Source organism: Aulonocara stuartgranti, assembly GCF_965226115.1.
Source record: "Aulonocara stuartgranti genome assembly, chromosome: 15".
NCBI classification, from domain to species: domain Eukaryota; kingdom Metazoa; phylum Chordata; class Actinopteri; order Cichliformes; family Cichlidae; genus Aulonocara; species Aulonocara stuartgranti.
Window position 1 is genome coordinate 588,635 of NC_138951.1, and position 26,366 is coordinate 615,000.

At 42.4% G+C, this 26,366-nt stretch overlaps 2 protein-coding genes across 6 annotated transcripts in view; one reads left to right on the top strand and one right to left on the bottom strand.

Annotated features, from left to right (window-relative positions):
* Nucleotides 1-563: 563 nt before the first annotated feature.
* On the bottom strand, nucleotides 564-9,245 carry LOC309688824 (serine/threonine-protein kinase pdik1l-B). Of its 3 annotated transcripts, none has more exons than XM_082504813.1 (4): nucleotides 8,912-9,245; nucleotides 7,815-8,576; nucleotides 6,106-6,331; nucleotides 564-1,637 (listed from the first exon to the last, which is right to left on the bottom strand). In XM_082504813.1, the coding sequence occupies exons 2-4, from the start codon at nucleotides 8,550-8,552 to the stop codon at nucleotides 1,393-1,395; spliced, it is 1,209 nt and encodes a 402-aa protein (XP_082360939.1). In that variant the 5' UTR covers nucleotides 8,553-8,576; nucleotides 8,912-9,245; the 3' UTR covers nucleotides 564-1,392. The 3 variants fall into 3 exon arrangements, with proteins under 3 accessions (XP_082360939.1, XP_082360940.1, XP_082360938.1); XM_082504814.1 differs by lacking the exon at nucleotides 8,912-9,245 and adding an exon at nucleotides 8,811-8,895; XM_082504812.1 differs by lacking the exon at nucleotides 8,912-9,245 and adding an exon at nucleotides 8,699-8,804.
* A 486-nt stretch (nucleotides 9,246-9,731) lies between these two features.
* The window catches only part of pnocb (prepronociceptin b), a 36,440-nt gene continuing 19,805 nt past the window's right edge, over nucleotides 9,732-26,366 (top strand). The window contains exon 1 of one of the 3 annotated variants that reach the window (XM_082505823.1): nucleotides 9,732-9,754. The gene's annotated coding sequence lies outside the window, so the exon portion shown is untranslated. Of the gene's footprint in view, nucleotides 9,755-10,756; nucleotides 11,101-20,551; nucleotides 20,682-26,366 lie in introns of those variants that run through there. The other 2 variants (XM_082505822.1, XM_082505821.1) reach the window with 2 other exon arrangements.

Sequence of the window (26,366 nt, forward strand, 5' to 3'; positions counted from 1 at the left end):
CCGCCCCCACCCTGCGTTCCGCAGCACTGTTGAAAAGGCTGTGGTAGTCCCTATATTAAACACGTAGACCTGTGACACAAAAATCACCAAACTCGGACGACCACAGACTGTTTTCCTTTGTGGTGATGAAGGAAAACGCTGGGTTGGCATGTAAAAGGGCATTTATTTCCTTCAAAGACCTGCAGTTCAAAAAAAGCGGCCTTCCGACGGCCAAACCCATCTGTTCTCTGATTGGATTGTTACATTTGTGATTGACATGACATTGACCAATCAGATGAAAGGAAGAAAAATAGGGCCAAAATTCGTACTTGTAACTTGCAGGGGTTTTTTGGGGCTAAGTCCACACACAAATCTTTTCACAGATACAAAGCTGATTTACAAGTACAAAATATTTATGACCACATTTTGAGCCCATACTACTTCCCTCTAATGTCCGAGTCTCCGTGCGCTCGGTGTAACAGCCTTATTGAGCAAAGAGTTCATTTATTCCACAGGTCAATGTTTGACTTTAACTACACTGCAAGCATGAATTTTACATGAATAAAAATTCCCGTTACCACTGATTAAAGAGGTTATAAATCCATCTTTATTTAAATTACATGAGATTAACAAGAAATTTAGGACACAGTTGATGTTATAATCGATCTCCATTCATCCACGCATGTGACTGAGACTGATGATCACTAATAAACAGAGTGAACACTGCGTGGATATGATCAGCAACAATCCACATGCCTGGCTTTAATTTCCTGTTCAGGAGGAGACGTTAGCGACCGTCCGTCACAGCGAGCCTTGTGCTGTGCAGCAGATATGACACAAGTTTGAAAATCCTGTAAACAGCTGACGGCGTCACTAACTCAAAGCAAACACGTGAAATGAAGAAGAAATATTTACAAATGACAAACTCAAATATTAATGTTTGAATGCACACAGGCAGGAAAAAAGACGCTAAGTGCCTCTGAGAGTAAGTAAACTGACGTATACAAAGGTTATATTTCACTAAAACAGAAGAATAAATAGACATTTTGTTCTGAAGATTTGAGGTGAGAACGTTTGAGTGAAACTGAGTATTAAAATCATGTCCACACACACCTTTGTGAAAATATATAACAGCATAAACTGAAACATTACAGCTTAGACACAAAAATAGTATCACAGAGTTATTTCAGCACACACAGCATTATGTAGTCCGACCCACGCTACAGATTTAAGCCTACTACTTTTATGTCCTTATAGCTCAGTAGAGCCATACCTAGGCTAAATTAATAATAATAATAATAATAATAATAATAATAATGTGGAATTAAAAAACCTTTAAACAAACAGGACGAACTGCAGTCTGGGCTCCTTACTGTCGTTCAGCCCATTACAGTCTTTCAAGTGTACTCTGTGTCAGTGGGAGTCCTCTCTCAGAGCGGAGCGCACCCTGGCCCCCAGCTGGTCAGCCGTCGGCCGGGCGTCCGGGTTTGAGGCGAGCATCTCTGAAAGCAGGGCGCACGTGGCAGGGCCGGGAGGGGGCGGCAGCGGGGGCGCTCTCTTAAACTTCGTCGGGATGCACAGCTGGAGCTCTGCATTCTCCCACAGAGCCTCTCCCAGCGGCATCAGCCAGCCTGAGCGTCCCTTGCACACGTAGGCGCCTGAAGGGGAAACGGGGAGGAAGACGGGTAGGTTAGACACGGCAGAGCACCTCAGACCTCAGTGACTTTGAGAAGCTGGCGTGGAATATTACCAGGAATTACTAACAGGGTGTGCAAGATGTTCAGAGCACGACGAGACACACTTTATTAATGAGTCATTCATGGACTAATCAGAAACAACATAATTACAATTAAATGACAAGGAAAAACGTGGAACACAAAAGTGTTTAAATTAAATTGACGCTGGGATTTTCTTAGCTCTCATAAATTGCTCTCTTTGTGGAGACTATTTGTGGATGGCTCAGTAAAACTATTTCCCTTCTATGTGTCTGCATGTGGCAGACTGTTAGTATGCATGTGATAAAAAGCTTGTGTGACATTTCTTATGTATGGGTCCTTTACAAAGAAAATGGAGATTCAATAAGAGCTCAGGGCCAGCATTACTCCTTCACAGGAACAATCCATCAAGCATCACATGATGAACTGAGGGCTCTGATTGGCCCTGTGACACAGCATCAAGTGTAATCAGTCTGGCTTAGAGTGCTACGGCGTAAGAGTCGGATCATTATTAGCAAAGATGAGATGACGTTCAGGCACCGGGCCCTACGCCAAGGTTTAGCTAACATGACCCCAAGATGACGGAAACCCGTAAAGGTTCTAGCTCTGACTCCACGGACAGTAATCCTGTCACACGTCAGTTTCCTTGGATGCAAACACTTCCTGCACCTCACTTTAACAATAACTGTTTACATTAAAAAAGATTTAGACACACGGATGGTGAAACGAGTGTTTTCATGTTTAAATGTGTTCACAGACTGTGATTTGGTCACTACATGATGTCAACACTTTGAAAGGTGTTCAGTATATTTCAGCCCGACCTGTCCACAGGTGTCATTACATACAAGTGTATGTGCTTGCTTCTGTAGGCTGAACATGATCCTAACCCATGAGCAGAAAGAACTTCCTGCCTCTGATCTTCAGAATCAAAGTTGAAATATTTGAGCTTCTTTTCTTCCTTTTGCACCAGAAGATTTTGATAAGTGTAATCAAGAAACCATAAGATAAAACTGTGAACTCACTTGAACTGGTCATTCGTCATCATTAGACATAAGACAACTACATTAACTAACAGAAAAATGAGATTAATGGAGGGAAACTAATAAAGCCGCATCACTGAAACACATGTGCTGCAAAAATTTTAAAAAGTCATTTGAAAAGCATCGGTTGGTACTTTAGCTCAACACCAGGTTTTTGAGGTAGTGTGACCAAAATCACAGAGGACCCTAAGGTGACACATTGTTCATAAAAGCCTGAGGTCAACACTGAAGTCTGAGTAACGCTGGCCCGAGTCAGAGCCCAGCAAATCATTGCCTAACCTGACTGAGCAAAACGCCATGAAGGCTTTCCAGGCCTAAAGCACAGGAGGCTGAGTCTGGCTTTTCTGTGATTGGCTCCTCTCCGCTCCCCTGGATCGTTGTGTAAGCATGTGGGCGTGCACATCCTCAGACACGCTAAAGTTAAATAATGGAGCGTTATTTCTACCTTTGAAACACCTTCAGTTGAATCTCTCGGTTTTCTCTTTGTGATAGCTGAGCTGCTAAACTCTACTTTTTTTATTAAAGGGAAAAATGATTCACTCACACGACTCTCCAATTGTAAGCATCTTCTTTCAGCATAAACATCAACGACTCAGGGAAGTTCTCGGGCACTAAACTGGGGGATGATGCTTCACATCGCCCCGCTGCTCGGTCTCCTCTGAGCAGAATCGGGTTTGTGCGAACAAAATGAGACGTCGGTGTTGCAGCCATTTCATTACTCTCTGAGAGCAGAGCAGAACAGCGCTCTGTGTTATTGTACGTCGAGACGCTGCACCATCCGATGGCCACGCGGGTTTCTGACGAGACATCAAGAAAAGAAATTAAAATCTCACTGCGGAGCTCCAGCGCATGGCTCGGTGCCCTCCTCTGCTCGAATCGAACTGCCAACAACTTTGGAGACGTTATACTTCCAATGCCACGGCATCAGAGTTTGATGACAATGCTGACGTACGAGAAGGACAAATTATGTTGTCATACACAAATACCAACTCATCTGCCACTTAGGAAAATATAGGCAATCGTCTTTAAAGCTGTAGCAACAGACTGAGGACTCATTCGTGTAAAACTTGGAACCACCGACTGAGCTGCTGCTGACCACAAAACCTCTCAGATCAGAGATTGTGTTTGACAGAGTTAGTGTGTTCATCTCTTCTCTGGATAATCAGTTTGGCTTCAAACCAAAGCGCGGCACTGACATGTGCATATATGCACTCAAGGAAATAGTCAGGTCGTATAGGGCTAAAAATTCATCTGTCCTCGTGTTTCATTGATGCCTCTAAGGCTTTTGATCGAGTGAACCACAGAAAACTTTTTGATAAACTGAAGAGACGGGGAGTTCCTCAATACATGGTGAGGATTCTCTCTTACTGGTACGCTCATCAGAACATGCAGGTTAAATGGGGAAGCAGTATTTCTGCCCCCTTTGGTGTCAGACAGGGTGGGATTTTGTCTCCAATTTTATTTAATCTATATGTTGATGATCTGTCCATACAGCTGAGAGCCTGTAACACTGGGTGTATATTAAGTAAAGCACTGATAAATCATCTCATGTATGCAGATGACCTGGTTGTTTTTAGTCCAAGCAGTGCTGGGTTACAGGATCTTCTTAATGTCTGTACTGAATATGGTGTGCAATATGACATTGAGTACAATGCTGCTAAAAGTGCTGTTTTGATATGTAGAACCAAGCAGGATAAACAGCTAAATTTCCCTTTGTTTAAACTGTCCCAAAAACTCTTGAAGTTCATAAAAAGGTGAAATACCTCGGTCACTTTATTACTGAGCAAATGAATGATGATGATGACATATACAGACAGCGGTGTAAGCTCTATGTGCAGGCAAATTCAGCTTTTGTTCACTTCCAGTTAAAGTGGCTTTGTTTAAAGCGTATTGCACACGCTATATACTGCCCCCTTGTGGTCATCCTACAAACAATGTAGCATGCAGAAGCTGCATGTTGCATATAATGATGCGATGAGAATCCTTTGCAGGATACCTAGAAGTGGTAGTGCCAGCCAGATGTTTGTAGCTGTGGGTGTTTGGACTTTTAAAGCACTTTTAAGGAAGCTAATGTTCAATTTTAGAGAACGACTGGATGGTTCGAGTAACAGTATAATTTTAGCACTTACAGATCCGACAGTGAGTGGTTCCCGTTACTCATCCAGTCTGAGAAAGCACTGGTTAAAGTGTTTGTGTATTTATTGATTTATTTTAAGTAATTGTGTTTTATGTATATTATGGTTTTATATTTTTACAAATGCTTTATATACTTATTTATATACATATATATATTTAGCGGTTTATACCTTGTGTTGTGGGGGGTGGGGGGGAGTTGTGTGTGTGTTTCTTGTCTTGTTTTTATGGACATGAAGTCTGCCAATAAAGATTGAATTGAATTTATTAGCAGCGTCCTCCTGAAATGCGCCAACAACATCGAGAGTAACGTCCTCCTCTCCGCCCCTTAATGCTCTCTTGTCGCTATGGTAACGCATAAACATTTCTTTCAAAATAAGACGCACAACTACGACACGGGAAAGACCCAGGGAAACAGAGTTAATGATAAAAACCCTGAAAACCATCAATTTCACACCCGAGCCTCAACTCTCGCGGCCCGCTACCAAACCGGTCCGTGGGCCGGGGGTTGGGGACCGCTGTGTTAAGTTACGCGTCACACATCCAAATATATGACTTATATTTGATATCGTTTTATATGCTATTATTAGGAGGAGCTGGCAGAAAGAAAGCTGGAGTCTGAAGTTTGTACATTTTTTACGAATCATGCAGTCAAAGTCAAATCAAAGTTTGCTAACCTTTCCACAAAATATCGTTTTTAAAAGTGCTTTTATTTCTCCTGAAAGTTACACTGTCACCACTTTGCTGTTGTGGGATTCAGAGATCTCAGTTTATTTCTGAATGCTGCATCTCCCTCTTATTATGGCTCTTACTGAGTGGAGTGGGCAGCAGTCACTGCAGAGAACCAGCGATCATTAAAACTTTCTCAGGTCTGGAGCAAAGATGAGAGAATGGACGAACACGCAGATTTCTCAAATTCTTAATAAGATGGAAGGCTGAATTACATAATGTCAGCTTGTATTAAAATACAAGGTACTATAATCCACATCAGCATTGCATAAATCATCATTCATCTTTTTGCTATTTAGATCTATGATCGTACCATCCATGCTTGATAAATGAATGATGTATAGCAGCTGACATTTTTAATATGTGCCACTTAATTAAGGCAAACTGGATTCAGCGCGATGCATCATCACCAGGCTGACCGCACACTCAACCTTTCCCACCTTCCTGCGAGTGCGCCAAATAGTGAGGCAGAGGCTTATGGTGACGTCTTCTCTCAGCGAGACGCTTACCCAGTTGTTCCTGAGTCGTCCCTTCTTCCAGAAAGGTGATTCTCTCCAGGACCGCCCAAAACATCACGCCCAGAGAGAATATGTCTGCCTGGGCCGTGTAGGTCAGCCCGCCCCACACCTCTGGAGCCATGTAGAAGTCCGAACCACAGGTGGAGGAGAAGTGCTGTCTGGTCAGGCCGCCATCCACGGAGCCCTCACTCATTTTGCTCAGACCAAAATCTGCCACCTCGGGGTTAAAGAAGAAAAAGAAAAACCAGCACGCCTTCGGTTAGCTTACAGCTTGGGCTTAGTCTCATCAATGTGCCACCAATAGTTTTAGAACAGGGGTAGGCAACTCCAGGCCTCGAGGGCCAGTGTCCTGCAGGCTTTAGATCTCACCCTGGGTTAACACACCTGAATCAAATGATTAGTTCATTACCAGGCCTCTGGAGAACTTCAGAAATGCTGAGGAGTCGTTTAGCCCTTTAAATCAGCTGTGATGGATCAAGGAAACATCTAAAACCTGCAGGACACCGGCCCTCGAGGCCTGGAGTTGCCTACCCCTGGTTTTAGAAGGACAGTAAAAAGCGCTGTCCTTTACTTTTAATATCTGGCTTAGAACAAAAAAGAAAAGGAAAGAAAAGCTGGCACACAAAGTTTTTTTTCCTACTAGCCAACTGGTAGAAAATTAATCAACCATTGGGAAGATGGGAAACATACATATGCTATGATCATTTATATCAGGGTCCCTAATCCCAGTCCACGAGGGCCGGTGTCCCTGCAGGTTTTAGATGTGTGTCCTTGATCCATCACAGCTGATTTAAATGGATAAATAACCATCTTGAAGTTCTCCAGACGCCTGGTAATGAACTAATCATGTGATTCAGGTGTGTTGACCCAGGGTGAGATCTAAAACCTGCAGGGACACCGGCCCTCGTGGACTGGGATTGGGGACCCCTGATTTATATTATATCGTGACACGCTACTCTAATCTGACTTTGTATTCTATACAGTGACACTTTTATTTGGTGCTTGATCGAACAATGTGTGGGATGAGTAAAAATATTTGTAAGCACCAAAGAGATGTTGGCAGTCACAGTGGCCAAAGTTTCATCAAGACTCATCCACGCATCTAAGATGATTTACAAAGATACGTAAGGTCTGATCATTACAGAATGATGAGTCAATGTTGGTAGAGTGCTCTTTACATGTGAGGACATCACTTTTGGCTGGACATGCTTCATGACTTTCTGATGTTCTGTAGAGATGTAAGTGGCAGATCAACAAACAATGAAAGCAACCTGTAGCTGCATCTTAATTTAGAGTTTCATTTGTTCCACATATAAAGATAAAAAGTCACCAGATAATCTGGCTTGTTTGGGTTTACATGGATTTACACGAACACTTGATCTGTGATTTGACTTTCAGTAGAATCTCACTTCCTGGCTGCACTGCTGTGCCATAAATATTTTCCCTCTGCTTTGTATATAATGTGTTCATTGCTTAGCTATAAAGAGATCAGTAGAGCAATTTTGTTTCCAATTGTTTTCTTCATATTTTACTTTCTTATGTTAATTGCGTCTCAAGCAGACTGCTGCTGTGAAAAGCAAACACCCCCTCAGAGAGCAGAACTATTAAGCACTAATGTGCCTTCAAATTTGAACAGTGTGACTTTTCAAACAAAGCTTGACGCCACTTGATCTGAGATAAACACCGTCACATCTGCCCACCTTGACGACGGGGCCTTTTGGTGTCACACACACCAGCACATTGTCAGGTTTCAGGTCCCGGTGGGTGATTCCCAGGCTATGTAGGAAGGCCACGGCGCTGCACAGCTGTTGCACCACGCTGTGGTTACGCTGAGCATCTGGGGGCCTGGAGAGCAGGTACTGATTCAAGTCTCCTCCATCACAGTACTCCATCACGAGCCACAGGGCCAAGCAGCGCAGCGGCGCAGTCTGCTCTTCCTCCCTCGGGGCCGGTCTCTTCCTGACTCTGCTCTGAGGCCTTTGAGGGGTTGTGGAATCAGATGCATTTGATTCATCCTTGTTATGGAGATGAGCTCTGGCCTGCACAGTGTTAGTCCTGTCCTGCAGTCTGAAGCCAGAGTTTGTCCTCCTGGTGTTAGACTGAGGATTGGTCCTTTCCTGACTTTGCTTTGCTGTGACCACACTTCCTTTGAGCACGCTCTCAACCAGACGCAGGGGCAGTTTCCCTGGTTTTAAGGTCTTCAGGCTCCTGGACCCCGTCTGCAGGAGGCAGCTGTGCAGTGCAATGACATTGACGTGGTTCCTGGCTGTGGTTCTCATGGCCCACAGCTCTTGCAAGTAGAGTTCAATACACTCTGGGTTGCTGCAGGGCAGCCGCTTAATAGCCACCTTCTGTCCAGTTTTGGCCATACGGCCCTCAAACACCACGCCGTAACTGCCTCGTCCCACCTCCCTCTCTAAGGTGTAGAGCTCCTCCATCTCTCCCGGAAGCTGCTGTGTCTCCTGACAAACACAGATTAATGTTATACAATTAATATATATACACACCGTAAACAGCGCTTTAATATAGTAAGCAAGCGTTACATTTATCCATATCGTAGCTTATGACAGGAGAAAATACTAACCTCAAGTTGACGTTCAGGTTCGTAACGAGTCAACATAATAAATCTTAAAATAAAGCTTAACTGAAGAACAATCATGAACCGTATATTACAGACAATAACGCTTCCGACTGACCGTATGAAGGTGGTAACCGACGGCGCGTTTAACATGGCGCAGTCTGTGGTTTAAAAGGGCATCGAAACACGAAGCTCTTCCTACTTTGATTTCCGACTTACCCGGAACACTTCAGCTTCTTTTATGAGCGACGGAACGCCTTGAATCCTCCGTTTATTCAACTGGAGGCACTTTACACGAAACCATGTTCAACAAATACGAGTTTCTTTGTTGTTGTTTATGACACACACAGGAAACGCAGACGAAAACGTCACAAACTTCCGTGTCTAAGTTTCGGAACATCCCGCTCTGCCTATACACGCATCGTCATTGGCTAAGAAACCTCAGTACCGCGTTGTGATTGGTTGAGCGCCAAGTCCGAGACGTGTAATGTGATTCGAATTGTCCGAGCCCCGCCCACGTTGGAGTTCAGACAGGGAATTTGTTACGTCAAAGACGGACACCATTATTTTGGTAAATAATGAAAACGAAGGCCCAGATGGAGCTTTTATTTGAACGAACAACAAAAGAATTTGTCTGTGTAAACGCAAAAAAATTCGGTTAGCAGTTACAAATAGCTCATTTAAATACGGTTCTGGTGTTCTTTGTGTTTGATCCAACAAAATCTGTAAACAGCAAACAAAGTCAGTGTGGGTAGAACTTATCAGTATCAGTGTGGCAAAGTCGCATGCACAGAACTCACAAATGGACAAATGCACCATTTCAAAATGTTGTTGGGCATCGTTTAATGACTGAATCTCAATCTTTGAGAATGTCGAGACGGTCTGCGGCTGCATTTCAGAAGCAACTTTAAAATAAATGAAATGCTGTTTTAGTCTGAAAATCGTTTCAGCCTCAAAGATTCACATGAACTCCAAAATCCCAAGTGTGACAGAGGTTATGTGACCGATTACAACATGGCATAAGTCATCATCACACAGGGTGTTGTCTAAAGCTTTATGCAGGTATGTTTTATTTAAACAGCAATCGCTAACATACACTAAACGTTTCCTGTGCAAAAGAATGACGTTCTGACAGCTGCTGCCCACAGAGTCACAGAATAAGAAAGATATCGATTTATTCTGAGTGAATAATAAATCAGATGTTATTAATGTCTATGCTCTGAGTCTGATTAGTAAATGATTGAGTAGAGGTAAAATGAATTCCCTCTGAGCTTTCAGAGGAACTTCATGAGTGAAGAAATGAAGCCAGCAGTCAGTCAGCTGCTTCTGGTGCAACAGGAAGGAAGGAGTCAGACAAACCTCAAAGTTTACTGAAGAAAACCATTCAGCATTCCAGGTCAGGCTTACAGAGTCTGTTACCCTGGTAACTGTTTGGTAACTGACTGGAGCTCTTTCTGAACCAGAAAACCCAGAGTTTCCCTCCTTCCAGGATGAGCTAACTTCACTAAACCTGCTTCCTGGAATGAGGCCCTGCATATGTCCCAAAGGTTAAGCCCGGGTTTCCTGTAATACAAACCTGGTTTGTTTCTTATGGTAGTTCGTGCTGCGAGCCCAGCCCACCCTAGACCAGGTTATGCTATTGATTAGAAATCAGCAGTTATAAAGTCACAACTGTATGACTTGTGACTGTATGTTTATATTATTTTAATATTATCAGAGCCTGACTTTTTCTCAGATGGTGATGATAAAATGGTGATTAAAAATCTACAAAGAATAGAAAGAAATGTGCAAATACGAGAGCAGCTTAATGCTGCTGAAAACCATTCATCCTGGGATTTATTACACAGAGCAGTAAAACAAATATTTTAATTTCTGCACATTTTGTTATCGCTGAGTGTGCTCTCATGGCTTCTGTTTATGGTTGAAAACGTTCACACCGAACGCGATGGACGCGAATAAAACGCCCCAAACGCCCCTAATTTGACGCGTGCACATTCGCGTCTCAACGCGTGTCCAAGAAAAATCCATCGCGCGTCAAAATATGATATTTTGACGCACGTGAACCGGAAATGTGGGAGTTTCCATCTTTGCAAGATGGCAGCTGTCGAGCTAGCGCTTGAAGAGAGAGTCTCCCTTCTCTATTTACTGTGGAGAGCAGAGCAGCAGCGTAAAAGACGTCCTCGCCGTACCTGGGTCCATCAAGTCCTCCAGGCGCGTGAGCAGTTTGGTGAGTTTCACCATTTGCTCCAGGAGCTGCGCCTGGATGACGGCAGATTCCAGCGATATCATCGTCTGTCACCCGGCCAGTTTGAGGACCTGCTTTCCCGCGTCGGTCCCAGAATCGCCCGCCTAGACACCAATTACAGGCGCTCAATCCCACCTGCAGAGCGCCTGTCCGTCTGCCTGAGGTTAGTAAAAGTGGTCAATACGGTAGTCCTTTATTGATACCTGTGCTAATATATGCTAAACCATCCATTTATACACTGCTAACATGGATGTGCTATGCTAACAGTGAATGCTGTCGGCGTTTTCAGGTTATTTAGAGCCCTGAAACTTAAGTTCTTAAACCAGGGGTGTCATACATAAGGCCTGGGGGCCAGAATGAGCCCAGTGAAGACTCCAATCTGGCCCATTCCACAGCCTTAGAAAATGTGAAGCAGATTTGGAAGTTTTAACTGTATTTTTACAAGTTGCTGTTGATAAAGACTGCCCACTCATTGCCATTCATACTACACCTATGAATTAAATAACAGATAAACAGTTAAATGACAGGAAAGTTGCTGTTTGTTTGCTATTAGTACATCTATAGTAAATTAACAAAAACTATAATTTTATACATTTATTATGTAGGTTTACTGGTCTATGGCCCACCAGTTTAACATCCCCTGAGCCAGGGGTCTGCAACCTTTAGCACCCAAAGAGCCATTTGGAGCCAGTTTCCACGCAAAAGAAAACACTGGGATACTTTTTGACATCTAAAATGAAGATAACACTGTATATATTGTTTTTAACCTTTATGCTTTGTGTGAACAACTAAGGTGTGTTTCTTATGAAATCCATGAAGTGCTACAGAGAAAATTACATTTTATTTATGTAATTAACACATTTTGATCTCTTAAAGAAATATAGCAAAAGGAAAGCTGAACTAAAATGACCCAGCAAACAAAACCTGCTGTGAGCCGCCCCCCTCATATCGCCTTTGGGCTTTTGGAGCCTTGACCTGACTTTTAAAAAAAATAATTGGAAAAAAGCTCTATGCTGCTAAAAAAAAAAAAGAAAAATAGATATTTGCAAAATTCTGCCTAAATATGTATTTTACCTGGTTAATGGGTGTGGCGGGGCGTGGTCTGCAGCGCCGCTGCAGGGGAGGCGGACGCACCTGAGCGGCACCCGCAATCACGCCTCGCCGCCTTAACGTCTGTGCTCTCTCTGCTGTTGTTGGTATGTGTTGGGCTGTGAGCTGCAAAGCTACAGTCGGCTGTGTGCGCACAGCAACCGTGTGTGAAAAGTGGTCAATAAAGAGAAGCTGAAAAGCGTGTTCATGCAAACATCGTCGGGTCTGCCGTGATATGTTTACAATGGGACTTCTGCTCCTGAACCTCTGCGCACAGCGTCTGCAGGTCGGGGCTGTACGAAGTCACTTCATCGTTACAGGACTGTAAGCTGTCGTCTGTGAGGCGTGAGCGTGTTTGTTTTTAACACAGTTCACGGTGGAGCTGCTGACATAATGTGGATCCGAAGATCCATAACTGGCCTACCTGGGGTTGAAAGTCTCGATAAATGAGGCAGAGGTGCACCGGCTTCCGCGAGTGTGACGCTTATTTTGAGCGATGAAAAAAATAATAGAATATAATTTTATTTTTATATTTATTTAGGCCCTATCACAATAATCTTCCAATTTAGAAGTACAAGTTAAAAAAAAAAGAACATACATAATCAAATTACACTTCAGCTAAATACTTCTAAGTTATCTTCCCAAACCACACGGAGCCGCACTATGAGGACTAAAGAGCCGCTTGTTGCCGACCCCTGCCCTGAACAGGTACTCTTTGTGTTTAGTAGCAATGTGAAGGAGACTTTGCAGCAGATTAGAGGATAACAGCATTTACGCATTTTCTGCATCACCAAGTCAATACAAGCATATTCCTGTGACCATGTCATGTACCAGTTGTGCTTAATTCATTGGTTTTAGTAAGACAAACCTTAACAACTTGCACTTTTAAAAAAATTCCCCCAGCAGAGAATCTGCAACGCACTTACATAAATTACAGAATTCTGATTAAGCTAGCTGTGTTTAGGATCTCCAAGTTCCCATTGCGATGTCACCAGTTAAAACAAGAGTCACTTTTGTGAGACAGAAAACTGATTTTAAGCTTGAGTAAGTCGTTGCTTCTTTGTACACCGCAGGTGTCTCGCTTTGAGCTTAACTTCCTGTCTCATTTATTGTACTGATTAGTTTCAGCTGTGTTCCTTTGCCCTCCTGTTTCCAGTGTCTACTGTTTCGTAGGTTTCCATCACAATGACTGCGTTTTCCTAGATGTGCCATCCGGTACTTTGGCTCTCTCTGGGACTATTTTGGGTTTCTGCTGTTTTTCCCTTCTACGTTTTGATACGTTGCCAGCTTGCATCTGCATTTACTATGACAGAAACCTTTTCCCTCTTAGTGCTTTTAATTGCTCAGAGAGAGAATGAAAAGTAAAGCCTGACCGGAAGTGTTTTGCACCTATTTGTCAGTCCTTGCTTTTCAGTACCGAAAGGCATTTTGTTAAAAAAATACAAACGTGATGGAAGTGCTGAGAATACATTACTAAAGAGAGGAATCTGAATAGTCTATTAGGACAGTTTTGTAATCAACCTATTTAATTTGCCCAAAAAACAACAAAAGTGCCCCAAAAGTACCAAACTTCCCTTTTTGCTGCAGTTCCATTTAATCACAAAAGAGCCTGTGAACAAAACACACACCTATACACTCTTGTAGAGTGAGTGGGTGCTACATCAGTATCGACTGTTTTTGGCGGAGGCATGGCAACTGTGGTGATGACAGATAACAGCAGGTGTGTGTGTGCATTTTGTTCTTTGGGGAGAATATAATAGGAAGCATAGTGATTCACTGCAATGAAGCACACAGTGAAAGAAAAGAGCAGCTCAGAAGTGCATGTGTATGCGATCCATAGCTTTTATCAGTGATGCCAATCATGAATACTCTTCATGACTTGAGCAAGTTGGAGTGAGTCACACTTCACTTCTGCCCTTTATTCTATTGTCATATGACTTGTTTTGTTACATAGCTGGATGAAGACACCGTACAGGGCGTGCTGAATCCACACAAAGCATCATGAATTCAATTTCCCAGCACATTCAATAATGCCAGGCATCCCCAAAAAGGTACTAATGAGTCTAATAAGAATTATAGTTTTAATCACCTCTGCTTTCACTCTAATGGAATTTCTGTGGGGGGTTTGCTTGCTAATTAAGCAGTCCACCAACCAGAGGGGCAAGAGTAATTATTTCCTTGATTGAGGTCAAAACCCTTGAATTTAATCCCGAGGTCTATCCCGAGCTTCCCCACATGAAGAGTAAACATCGGTAAACATCTTCTCAGCTTCCCGTACTCAATTTCACAGCCGTCACTCTGACAAATAATGGTTTCCCTCCTCCGTAAGCCAGCCTTTCATTGAAACGTCTGCCATCATCCTCATGTCTTTATTGCGTAAAGCAAATGTCTTTCTACTGGCACTGGGCTGATTGCATATAGTGGCCGTGAGGAAAGAACACTTGCTTGGTTTCAAATACTCCTTTTGTAGCTGTGCAGGACTGAAACAAAGTGATCTGGATGGAGTTATGCAATGAGATAAATACAGACAAACAAATGAAATATGTCCTCGTGAATGCTTACGCCCCGAAATAAAAGTTTTCTGAGGATTTGGTGGTTGACACTGCACATTTTTCCTGAGCTGAGATGTAATTCTTCTTCCGCACAAAATTACGATGGCTTTTGGGGTGGAAATGCAATTCTTTTCCAGGCAAAAATTCATTTTCCGGCCTGCTGTTAATAACAATCAGTTGTGCCTTGACAGGTGAAAACCTCGAGTTGCCATAAACCACCCCAGAGTTCCCCCCTCCTTTGGTTTCACATCATTGAGTTTCATTGCAAAGGAGGACGGTAAAACACCTCCGCTGGATGAGATGAAAAAGGAAGGAGGAGCTTGACTTGAGATGAACGAGCCATACATCGGTCAGCTCTGGCCACAGCTATCAGTGACGAAGCCAGACATTTTTGACAGGGGTGTCCAGGTGGAGACCATTATTTGTACTGGGGTGACAACGAGGTCATTTCTTTTTCCTCAAATTGCTGTAGGTCAAAGTATTTTGGTTCAGACACGTGAAGCGTGGTACAGCCAAAAACTGCAGGTCCTCTAACGGCCACCTGAGGCTGGCTCCAAAAGTGTGTATTTGTAGACTTTGACCTTTCACCCTGGTGGGTGAAATGTTTCTCAGTGCTTCATGAAGTATGCTCACGCCACATTTTCTTTGTGCTTTTAGTGACTTTGGCCTGTGGTGGCCTTGGTTCTGTCTGTGAGAGTCTTTTGGGAGTTATTAACGCCATCTGCCCTTTTTAACACCGAATATTTCCCTCGGTGTTCGAAGAAGTCATCTGAACGTGCTCTTGTGCAGGAATTGAAAGTGAATGTTTGTCCTAATGAAAACAAATGCATTTTATGTGAACATTTATAAGCTCGGGTTGGGAGGTGATGATGATGTTTTGTTATTTTAAAAAAACAAAGTGTATTTATTTTGGCTGCGAACGACAACCTTCGGGAATAGAAGAATTATTGGACGTGGTTTCCTGGCACAGAGCTCACTATAATCCACAAACATCAGTAGGTTTGAGGTCAGGGCTTAAGGAAAACCATTCCAGAAGCTTCGTTTATGCCTGCTTTATCCAGGCCATATCCAGTTTTGATGTGTGTTTGCGATCGCTGTCCTGTAGGAACAACTGTGTCTTCAGTTGTCTAGCTGGTGACTTGAGGTGAAGATTTCGGAGATTGTGCTCCTTCTTCATTATTCCAACCATCCTGTGCAGTGTACCAGCACCACTGACAGCAAACCAGCTGCAGAGCATGATGCTACCACCTCCATGCCTGACAGTTGGTAGCGTGTTCTTATGTTCGAAAGCCTCGACTCATACTTATTGTCATTGTGGCCAAATTGATTAATATTTGCTTGTGTGACTATAAAGCTTTTCTCAGGAAGGTCTTTGTCTTGTTCGTGTGGGCAGCTGTAAATGTCAGTCAAGCTTGAAGGTGTCAGTTCTGGAGCAGTGGCTTCTTCATGGCCAGCTCATTCCCTGGTGGTGTAAAACTTGATGTTAGTTTTTCCAGCAGTTTCCGGTGGATGGTGAGCCCTCGACTCTGTGTGGGGGGGTCAACAGTAAAAAGTAATTAAAGATGCTGTACAATCATTGTGGAAAAAGAACAGTGCAAAGAAAACATTAAAAGCCCCAAATTATCACCACATTCATGCCCATGATGAGTGCATGTGGACATCAATCAATCAATATCTCATTGTAACTCATCATAAAACAACCAACTGTTATTGCACTAATCACTCCCATATACTGTATTATACTGTACTGTATATAGCTTCAATGCTAAGCTATGGCTGTTTCCACACCAATAACCAATTTCTAAGGAGGGTTATTTATGTTCCTAATCCTTGTTGTTTAATAAGTGATAAAATTGGTTTCTTTCAGTACTGGAGCTGACTTGGCTCTACTCCAAATCAGAAATACTGCATACATCACATCATCTGAGGAAATAATAGTATGTACAAATTAATAATTTATTTTGTAGACAATGTGAATAAAAAAAGAGCTTCAAAAAGCACAGCAGTGTACATGAGAGGACAAACACACCGCGTAAGATGAAATCCTATATCGCTTCATTTTACTGGCTTCAAATTTCCAAATCAAAATCAATACATAGAAAAGACTTCTAAGGTTTTAATGTGATGTGGTGCCAAGCTTGGCCTTCTTTGTCATCAAGGTAATCGCTGCTTCTTGGCCACCACAGGAGGCGTTTATGTGCGCTGAACAGCTGGTGGATCACAACGATATCAATGACAGACAGACCCTGCAAAAGGCTGCTTGCTCTTCCAGGCTCCTTATCTCAGTCTAACCCAGGGCTCTGTCTATAGACCCAATTCATCCATCACTATCAGACCTCACACAGGTTCAGAGTCAGCCTTCACATTTTCAAAGGAAGCTGAGGCTAAGAGCAGCTCAACGTGAAAGGAAGTTCAGGTGTTGAACTTCAGAAAAAGAAGAAAAAAGTCATTTTCTTCAATGAAATGTATTTATAGACAAAATTATTGTGTTCATAATCAGCTGCTACTAGAGCAGGGCGATATGGCCAAAAATATTTATCACGATATATATTTGAAAATTTGCGATAACGATATAACCGACGATATAATTGATGCGAGACAAAATACAACTCCACAACATTACTAGCGCAAAAAGACAACCTTCCATTTATTTTCACTTAAACAAGAAGCTGGTTTTTATGTACATTAAAGCTTTATAAAAATGTAACAGTGCAAATGCAAATTCCTTGCTGAAAGTTTAACCAAAAGGCATTTCCACTAGAAATGGGCTGACATATCCTGAGCATAACCATGTATAATATCCACTGAAGTTAAAAAGAGGTGCTTTGCAGCATTAAACTGCAGTGTGCAGTACGCATTTTTCGGACCATAAGGTGCACGGGATTATAAGGCACATTAAGCGAAACAAAGCAGTCAGATAAATCAAACTTTATTAAACTCATTCTTCTTGCTTCCTCCACTTCTGTACCATTGATTCATTAATGTTGAATTCTCTGGCAGCTGCTCTATTCCCATGTTGCTGCAGTATATTAATGACTGACCTCGTATTGTGGATGGATTATCTCAGTTGTTCTCCTGACTGAAGTTTGGTCCGTTTACAGCATCCTGCCATGCGATTGCATTTGTCTCTAACCATGAAGAACCTTCACGTTAACTTTTATAAGTGGAAAAGTGTTAGTGTTCGTCCTCCAGCTTCACTGTTTATGTTATGCTAACATAGCTGTGTCGCTAGCGATCACGTAGCACATCATTATCTACCAGCTAGCCCAACTTCAGTAACCCTACAAACGTCACTGCTGTTTAGTTTCCTGTCTTCATTTATGTTGGAAGTGATAGCAGAGCTGTACGTTTGATTTTTTTCAGAAATCTCTCCGTCAGAACATGCTATATCATGCTTAGGTAACTAGCGAAACTAGCGAGCTAACTTCCGCTAGCTTCCTGCTAACTTCTAACTCCGTTAAATGTAATAACTTTTGTTTTCATGGATGCCTGGAAGTTAAACTTTATAGTTACACCTGGTAAAGCAGCAATGCTGATCGTTTTATTAAAGATGAAAGAATTTAGACAGTTTTTAACTCTAAGTGATGCTGCAGTGTTGTTTGACCTGAAGCATACGGAGTTTAGGACCCAGATTACTCCCAGATTTAAGAGCATCTTAGTCCGACAAATACGACAATAACAACGGCCGCTTGCATGTTCTGCAAAAAAATGTGCTTTGTTGTGTATCTGACGGACAAACACCAAACCAGTTCCACATCACGGAAGTTGCACCATTTTTACAAACCAATTCTGGATCATCTGTTTCACTCAACAATCGGCCATGTGCGTATGAAAACAAAGGCACTGCGCATGCGCGTTTTACTCCCATTCTATCGCGATATTTCATTTTCCTATCGTTGCCTAACATTATACCGGTATTACCGTGAACGGTATAATATGGCCCAGCCCTAGCTGCTACTGAACTCTAACATTTGGCCCCACTATTTAAAACAGCCCTGGGAATTTGTCTTACCAGTAGAAAACATAACATATAACCAGAATGAAGCACTAACAGTTACAGGATGGATTAACCTACCTGACTTTGGTGGCCCCTCCTCTGTCCATCAAAAGTCAGAGTTGGTGAAATATCTCAACAGCAATTTGATGGATTATCACAAAATATGCTTTGCACATTCATCATGGCCAGGTGATCACTGCTGTGAGAGTGGAACGTCCCATTATTTACTCTTTGCTAAAGACCGACGTTGAGCCTGAACCTAAGTAATAATAATAATAACGGATTGCATTTATACAGCGCTTTTTGAGACCCTCAAAGCGCTTTACAATGCCACTATTCATTCACTCTCACATTCACACACTGGTGGAGGCAGCTACAGTTGCAGCCACAGCTGCCCTGGGGCAGACAGAAGCGAGGCTGCCATATCGGCCCCTCTGGCCTAAGTGCATTCAACAAGATGACTTTCATTACGGAGTAAACACAAACTCACAAAGTGATGCCTCACACAGGATATACATATATCTCATATTATTTCAGTTGATTTAGCCTGCACACAGTCTGTGCACATCTGCAAGCCACTTTGTAACCCACCTCTGCCCCAGCTCCTCCCACCTCCTGGGGTCTTGCTGGTGCTTCCCGTGCCTATACATCTGCCCATGGATGGGAGAGGAGAACCAAGAACACCTACACATTACTGCAAATGGAAACGTGAGTCTAGGAGCGGTCCTGTGTGAACCACAGTATTGATCCTGAGAATATATCCATCCTATCTTGTCTATAGCTAGCATAGCGATTAGCGATTATTGTTATTATTACATCTTCTTGGCGCACAGTTTCCTGTCACTCTCTTTGAAGGCAGGGACTCAGACATGATTCAGTAACTTTCTATCCGACACCAGGATCAGATCAAAATTGGTTTGCTAGGCAAACATTTGCAAAACAAATGTCATTGTAATTTGCCACAGCTAAATGTCTTTATGTTAAACCATTACATGGTAAACATTATCAGCATTTCATGCACAGCATCACATTATTAGAATTCCCACTGGAACCATCTTCTTCTTCTTGGAAGTTAATATTTACTTCAAACCACCATTTTCTTTTTTCAAATTACAGTGTGTGGGTCAGTTTAATGGGAGAGTAACTTAAACCTGTCACACCACACCCACCCAGTGGAGCTCCATGGACAATTTTAGTACAGCCAGTCACCTCTGGCCACATCGTCTGCTTCAGATCAGCCACAATATTGAATTTTCCCAGTTTCAGTCTTTTTATGTCATTGTTCTTCTTTCTGTCGACATCATTATCACCTTATCAAAACACACGACATAAATTAAAAGAGAAAAAAGAAAGCTCTCAGCACCGTGGGACAAACCTTCAACCCCCTGCTCCAGCCCCAAATATCTGCCATGACTCATACCTGTCTCTAGGCCCTGATTGGCTGCACGCTCTGCCTGTCGACTGCCTTACCCTGGTCATTGTTCCATAAAATAATATACTGTTCAAGGCCCCACTGCCACCAACAAAAGGCTTGTTATGTTACTCTTTTCCAGCTTAAACAACTTTATCGACCTGTGACCTTCTCCCTCCATCCGTGACGCTGCTTTTCTAAGTCATAGTCAAAAAATCATCCAAAGTGCCGTCGTCTCCCTGACCTCGGCAGGAAGCTGGTGTCGAGGCCGTGGGCTTTATGGACACCTTAGATATGGAGCTTCTGGATAAATCTTATGATGATGCATATTTTTAGAGCCTCATCAGTTGGCTCGATGAAGATGAAATTGGTGTCGTAGGCAATACCTCCTGCGTCAGCGCGGGCCAACCGTTTGTGTGTATGGCTGGGGGTTTGTGCGTAACTGAATGGGGGAATCCACCCCTTTCTCTAGCTCTCTACGGTGATGCGAGTGGTGATATACAGGAGAAGGGAGGGAGGTGAGGGGGAACTGGAGGGCTGAGCCAGGAGGGAAGGGGTGTGCCATTATAAGAAGCCTCAGAGGAGGCATGCACTCAGTTGTTGAAACCCCGAGCCTAAGGATACGAGCTGAGCCACCCAAACTCTGCAGTAGCCACAGAAGGCAAAGACTGTGAGAAACATCTTCACACATCCAGGTAAGCAAGCGCTCGAATGTGACTTTATTTATGCGAGTCTACCTGTGTAGAGAGATTGTGTTGTTAGACTTCCTGGATTATTTAAAGGAGACAATAGTTAATTAGAAAAGGACTTGTTGTGTGTCCCATGCATTGTGCATTAATCCTGGGGGAATATTGTTGTTTAAGGCAACCACCGTCAGGATTCACCTCCTACATCTGCCTTTTCCTTTCTACTTTGTCTCTCTTTGGCTCTGTGGTTTTGATTTTGACTTAAGAGGTAATCCTGTGAATAATCCTCCTTCACCTGAAGCAATCTTTTCCATTACCCAGTTTGTGTCCCCACGGCTCTAAAGGTAGCACAGTTATCATCAGCAGTAAAGACACCACACCTGATTACTACTTAATTAACCAGAGAGAGAGAGAGTCCCAGATCGTGTGGAGAAAGCACTTAGTCACTCAGCAGCTTTTGGGCTGACGTGATTTTAACCTAACACAGCTAACAATGCAGAAGTGGTCAAATCAACACAGATGACTGAGATGGAGAAGAAATCAATAAACAATTTTTCCTGTTTTTTTGTGTTTTAAAAAAAAAGAGAAAACAGCACCAGCAGGTTAGTTTGATCTGACTGAATAAAACATTAATATTAAGAAGCTGTTTTTCACTTTCAAACCGTGCTACAGAAAAACCTCCAGAAAATCCGCTGAAAGCGCGTGATAATGATGATTCTAATGATAATGGTAATGAATGTGCATAATCTTTGGCCATTATCAGTAAAGACGATCCTCGCAGAGACAGGAAGAAAATGGGTGGTTAATGTGCCATTCCCAGATAAATGTGTGCACACGAGGGGGATGTTTGAGGACAGATGGCTACAGGACAGAGGCGCTGTTTTAACTGTTTTAGAGGTATATCAGTGCCACTGAACTAATAGGTGGAATGACCCCCCCCCGTCTCAGTGTATTGGTGTTTAAAGATCATGCGTGAAAGTAATCCCATTTCTAAACCTGACTCCATGTTACTTTAGATCTGAAACAGGTTAAATCTATAACTCGTTTTATTGCCAAAGCATGTCACGATTTCATTTGCAATTTCTTTTATTTTTGTAAAGAAGCAAAAAAGAAAAAAGGATCTGCTGCCAGTGCGTTACGAGCATCCTGCCTGTAATCATCTGAAACTGCTTTTAGGATTTCTGCTGCCTACGCTAAAGATTGAACCGATTAAAGCGTTTACAGGCTTTTTAGAGCCTCTCTGTAAATATTCATTAAGATTTCTTGCTGTTTATTCATATATATGCATATTAATGGGGGTCTGTTTTGTAAAACAGCAGGTTTACGTGTTATCTGTTGCCCCCGCGCTGCTACACGTACAGCTATTTTGCAGTTCAACACTTCTTTTTTCTGTTTCCTCACTTGGATAAAGGAAGGAGCTTGTGTGGCCGTGCTAGATTGCTTTCCCTGGGTCCATGTCCAATGGATTCGCACAGGTGTCAACGCAGCTTAACAGCGACCAGATCAATGATGACACAATGTCAGCTGCATAACACTCTGCAGAATTTCAGCTGCACAGCCAGAGCCAGTGGGGAATTAATACTGCAGAACTGAGCGCATCATTAAGGGCGTAATGTCCCTTTTGTGTGAAAACCTTTCATTTTTCTCCAATATTCTTTGTGGATTCACACATTCGATGTTTTCAATGAATGTTTGAGGCACATTCTTTCATTTTGGGGTCGCATCAAACTAAATAACCTGTACAGGTTTGGGGAATGTCATGGGAGCGTCCAGGTTTCCCTCCGTCTCCCACACATCCAATCCCGGCCCCAGCCTCAGCCGATGTATGTGCACTACGCTCTGCTCTGCACTGGCGTAATATTCTTTCCAGGCTTTTAATGCACCTTGATCAGGGGTGTGATTTTTTTTTCCCCCACTGTGAAGGACATAAGCGACGCAGAGAGTGATTGCTGAAGAGATGTCACCCACGTGAGCGTTTAGCCCCAGGTACAAATCTATTTCCAATTAAAAGAAAGCTGCTTGAGCCACTGATGGAAACAGTAGCAATGATAAGCTCAGCTGATCTGATGGTGGGAAAGAAACCAGTAATGGATGTGAGGGGTGCAACGTTTCCCCACTTAATATTTGGGAGAATTTCAGTGAGACTGTTGTAGAGAGAGAACTGCACCTCCTCGATCGGTGTGCTCTGCAGTCTGCATTCGATAAGGTTTCCTAAAGAACAGAAGCAACGAGAGATAACATCGTGTTGTTTTCCAGCAGCAGGAGTTCTGATTCTTCCAGCAGATGTGAGGAAGCAGAAATTAAGACAAAGAGAATTTCAAAGATAAAACCAAATCTGGAGTGGCGTGTCATCACGCCGTTCCTCACAGGATCGAACCCTTCAAACCCTTACCCTGTGGGTGCAGCGTGGAGGAGTGGCGTCACACCCCCACCCACTCCCTCCTCAAGCTCTTGATATGTGACATCATCACAGTACAGCCATAGGTGTAAATTACAGGAGGTGGGGTCGTCTTCATCACTGTATTATTGCATACAGCGCTGGATTATCTTAAATGTGCATTAAGAGCACTTGTGTTATTAGTATTTATGATAAAACTAAGACTATAATGATTGTAGCACATGGGTGTGTGCATGTTTGTGTTTTCCATCAATCCTGATGAAACCTTACATAAACCTTGGTTAGGGCACCGTGAGCGCTCACATCCATGTGACAGACGTAAATATTTGATATAAATCCGATAATCGTCTAATCGGTGACTTTACAAATGTGGACGTTTGTTGAAGTTGAGTGTGTGCGTGCTACATTCGTTACACAACATATTGTAACAGTCGATGCAAATTTGTAATCTGAGTGTCTGATGATCAAATAACCAGCTACAAAAATGCTTAAAGTCTGGAAAATATGATGAGAACAATATGAGGATAACAGCGACAGTATGAATATTAAATCTGATTTTAATTTTAACATATTCTTCATTTTGCATATTTATATTGGTGACAATATGGTATCTAACAAATGTATTATGTAATCACAATCAGTGTTTTTCTGGCCAGTTTACCTGCATATAGATCCTGGCCTAACACCAAAGCAGCATGTAGGGCTTTGCTAGTAATAATAAAAATTGACAGAAATACTAAAAAATACACTAAAACAACAGAAATACAATCTCACCTTCATGAAAGCCTTTTTTGATTATAAACCAAACATGTATGAAGAGTTTTAAATGCCGGCGCCAGTAAACCTGACAGTTCTGCATGAAGTTACACAGCCCTGCGCTCACATGTTTGAGGTACCCGATAATAACTTCACTGATTAGACATTAACACTGTGCCCAGAATAACCATTATAGAGAGCACTGCTTACTGGACAATGAAAAGAAACCATCACAATACAACTTCACTAAAAACCCGAATGTGATTATGATGAGAAAGCGAGTTTTTACATGATGTTTTTGTGATGCTGTGTTTAATGTGAGCGTCCTGACACACACCTGTTGTCGCCTCCTCTCTCCTGTTGCCCTCCTCTTTGTCCATCTGCCTCCTTTCATAACACACTACTGTATCCTGCCAGTTATATCACTCCGGGATGATAAAAAATTGCTCGTGTAATAAAAGATTCAAGACCAACAGAGGGATTTTTTCCACAGCTGACATCGTTCATTCTGAATCAGTTTTAAACTTCTTGGGGAATTTCTCACGGCTCTTATCGGCCGGTTCTCACTTCCTGTCCTCTCACCCCTTCCTACAAATGTCCCTGCCTACTCTTGACCTCTTTACGTTCCCCGTAACCAGTCAATTTGTTTATCTGTGTCACAATAACATTTCTTAAATGGTGCAATGGGCCAGGTAATAGTTCCAATCCTGAAATCTGCTGCAGCCGTGGCAGAAAGTCCAAATCGGATTAAGAGCATTCTCTCAGATTAGTCGTTTTAGGATCTGCCGGGGCACAACTGCAAGCGCAGCTCCTGCTGCTCCTGCAGGTCCTGCTGGTCTGAACGGTGCGCTGAGTCACCCACGGTTTATCTGTGGCCGCACAGGCTGGATTTCCACGGCTGATGATCCAGCAGCTGTGTGTGTGTCTGTGTGTGTGTAGGGAGCCATATGTGGTGTGTATTTCAGTGGTGTTGCACTGCACTCAGAAAAAAAAGGTGCCAACTGGAACCAAAAGTGGTTCTTTAGACTGATGCCATAGAAGAACCTTTTTTGGTGCCACAAAGAACCTTTCAAACAATGGTTCTTTGAAGAACCATTTCTTTCAGTGGTTCATTGAAGAACCTTTAAAGGTGCCCCAAACAACCATCAAGAAATGGTTCTTTGGGGCACCTTTAATGGTTTTTCAAAGAACGTTTTTAAAAATGGTTCTTTAAAGAACCATTTTTAAAAAGGTCCTTCAAATGGTTCTTTTAAAGAACCATTTGAAGGACCTTTTTTGAGTGGTTCTTTAAAAAAAACATTTTAAATCTTTCAAAATAAAATGCATCATAAATTGAATTTGAGTAGGGCAAAATAAACACGAGCACAGCAAAGACATATATTAATGGTTTATTGTCATTCTGTAGTTACAAAAAGGCATTTTAACCCTCAGCACAACATCACTACTAATACATGTCACATTAGTGTTTTAAACAGTAATATATATATTTTTTTAATAGTCCGTGAGTTTTTTCCCCCGAAAGTCAAGGCCCGCTGCTCGCGCACTCTGTCTGCGCATGCGCATCCCAACGACTGACCCCCTCCGTCAGCTCCCGGGAGGTTATAGTATGACGTATTCTGACGTCACTCTCTCTCTCCCTGTCATTTATTTGGCTCGAAACACATATTAACAAATTGCTCAGTGATGAACAACTACTCAGATCATTTACCTAAGCTGTGCTTTGTCAAAACGAAGTGTGTGTTCATTACACTGACATTCTGTTCTGCAATTGTTATTTACTTGTATTTTATAATTTGACTTTACATACTGCTGGGTGGTTTGTAAAGTTTACAATAACTAGTATTATCATTATGCTATATTTTCAAAAATATATAATAATCTCAAAAGTAATGCCTTGGAGTAGAAAATAGTAATGCTTTATTAAAATTAAAACTAAAGTACAGTATTTGAATGTGTGTATTGTGTCTACTGTTTGTTAACTCACCATATTCATAATGGGTTTGCGGGGTTAGGTGTGTGTGTGTGTGTGTGGGGGGGGGGGGGTTAGGGTCTTTAGGCTTTCCCCCCCACCCCTGCCACCAGTATATTTTTAAGCAAATATTTCTAACTTTTATTTGAATATTCAGTTTCCTACCATCTTCTCTTAAAGGGTAATTGCCAGGTATCCCGCCCTCTCCCTTCGCACACACATGCACACAAAGAAAACACACAGTATAATTCACAGCCTCGTTATAGTGAGTAAATATTTATGCCATTTACACCATCAAACTTAGATAGCTAAGGATGAAGAACCTTTTGTTCTTTAAAGAACCATTTGTAATAGCTGAAGAACCATCCACAAAATAAAAAGGTTCTTTGACGTATGATGGTTCTTTAAAGAACCATGAAGACATCTGAAGAACCATTTAAGAACCATAATTTTTCTGAGTGTGTGTGTCTGTGTGTGTGTAGGGAGCCATATGTGGTGTGTATTTCAGTGGTGTTGCACTGTGTGTGGCACTAACTGACTTTGTGATTTTGAAATTTGTTTTTGTGATTTT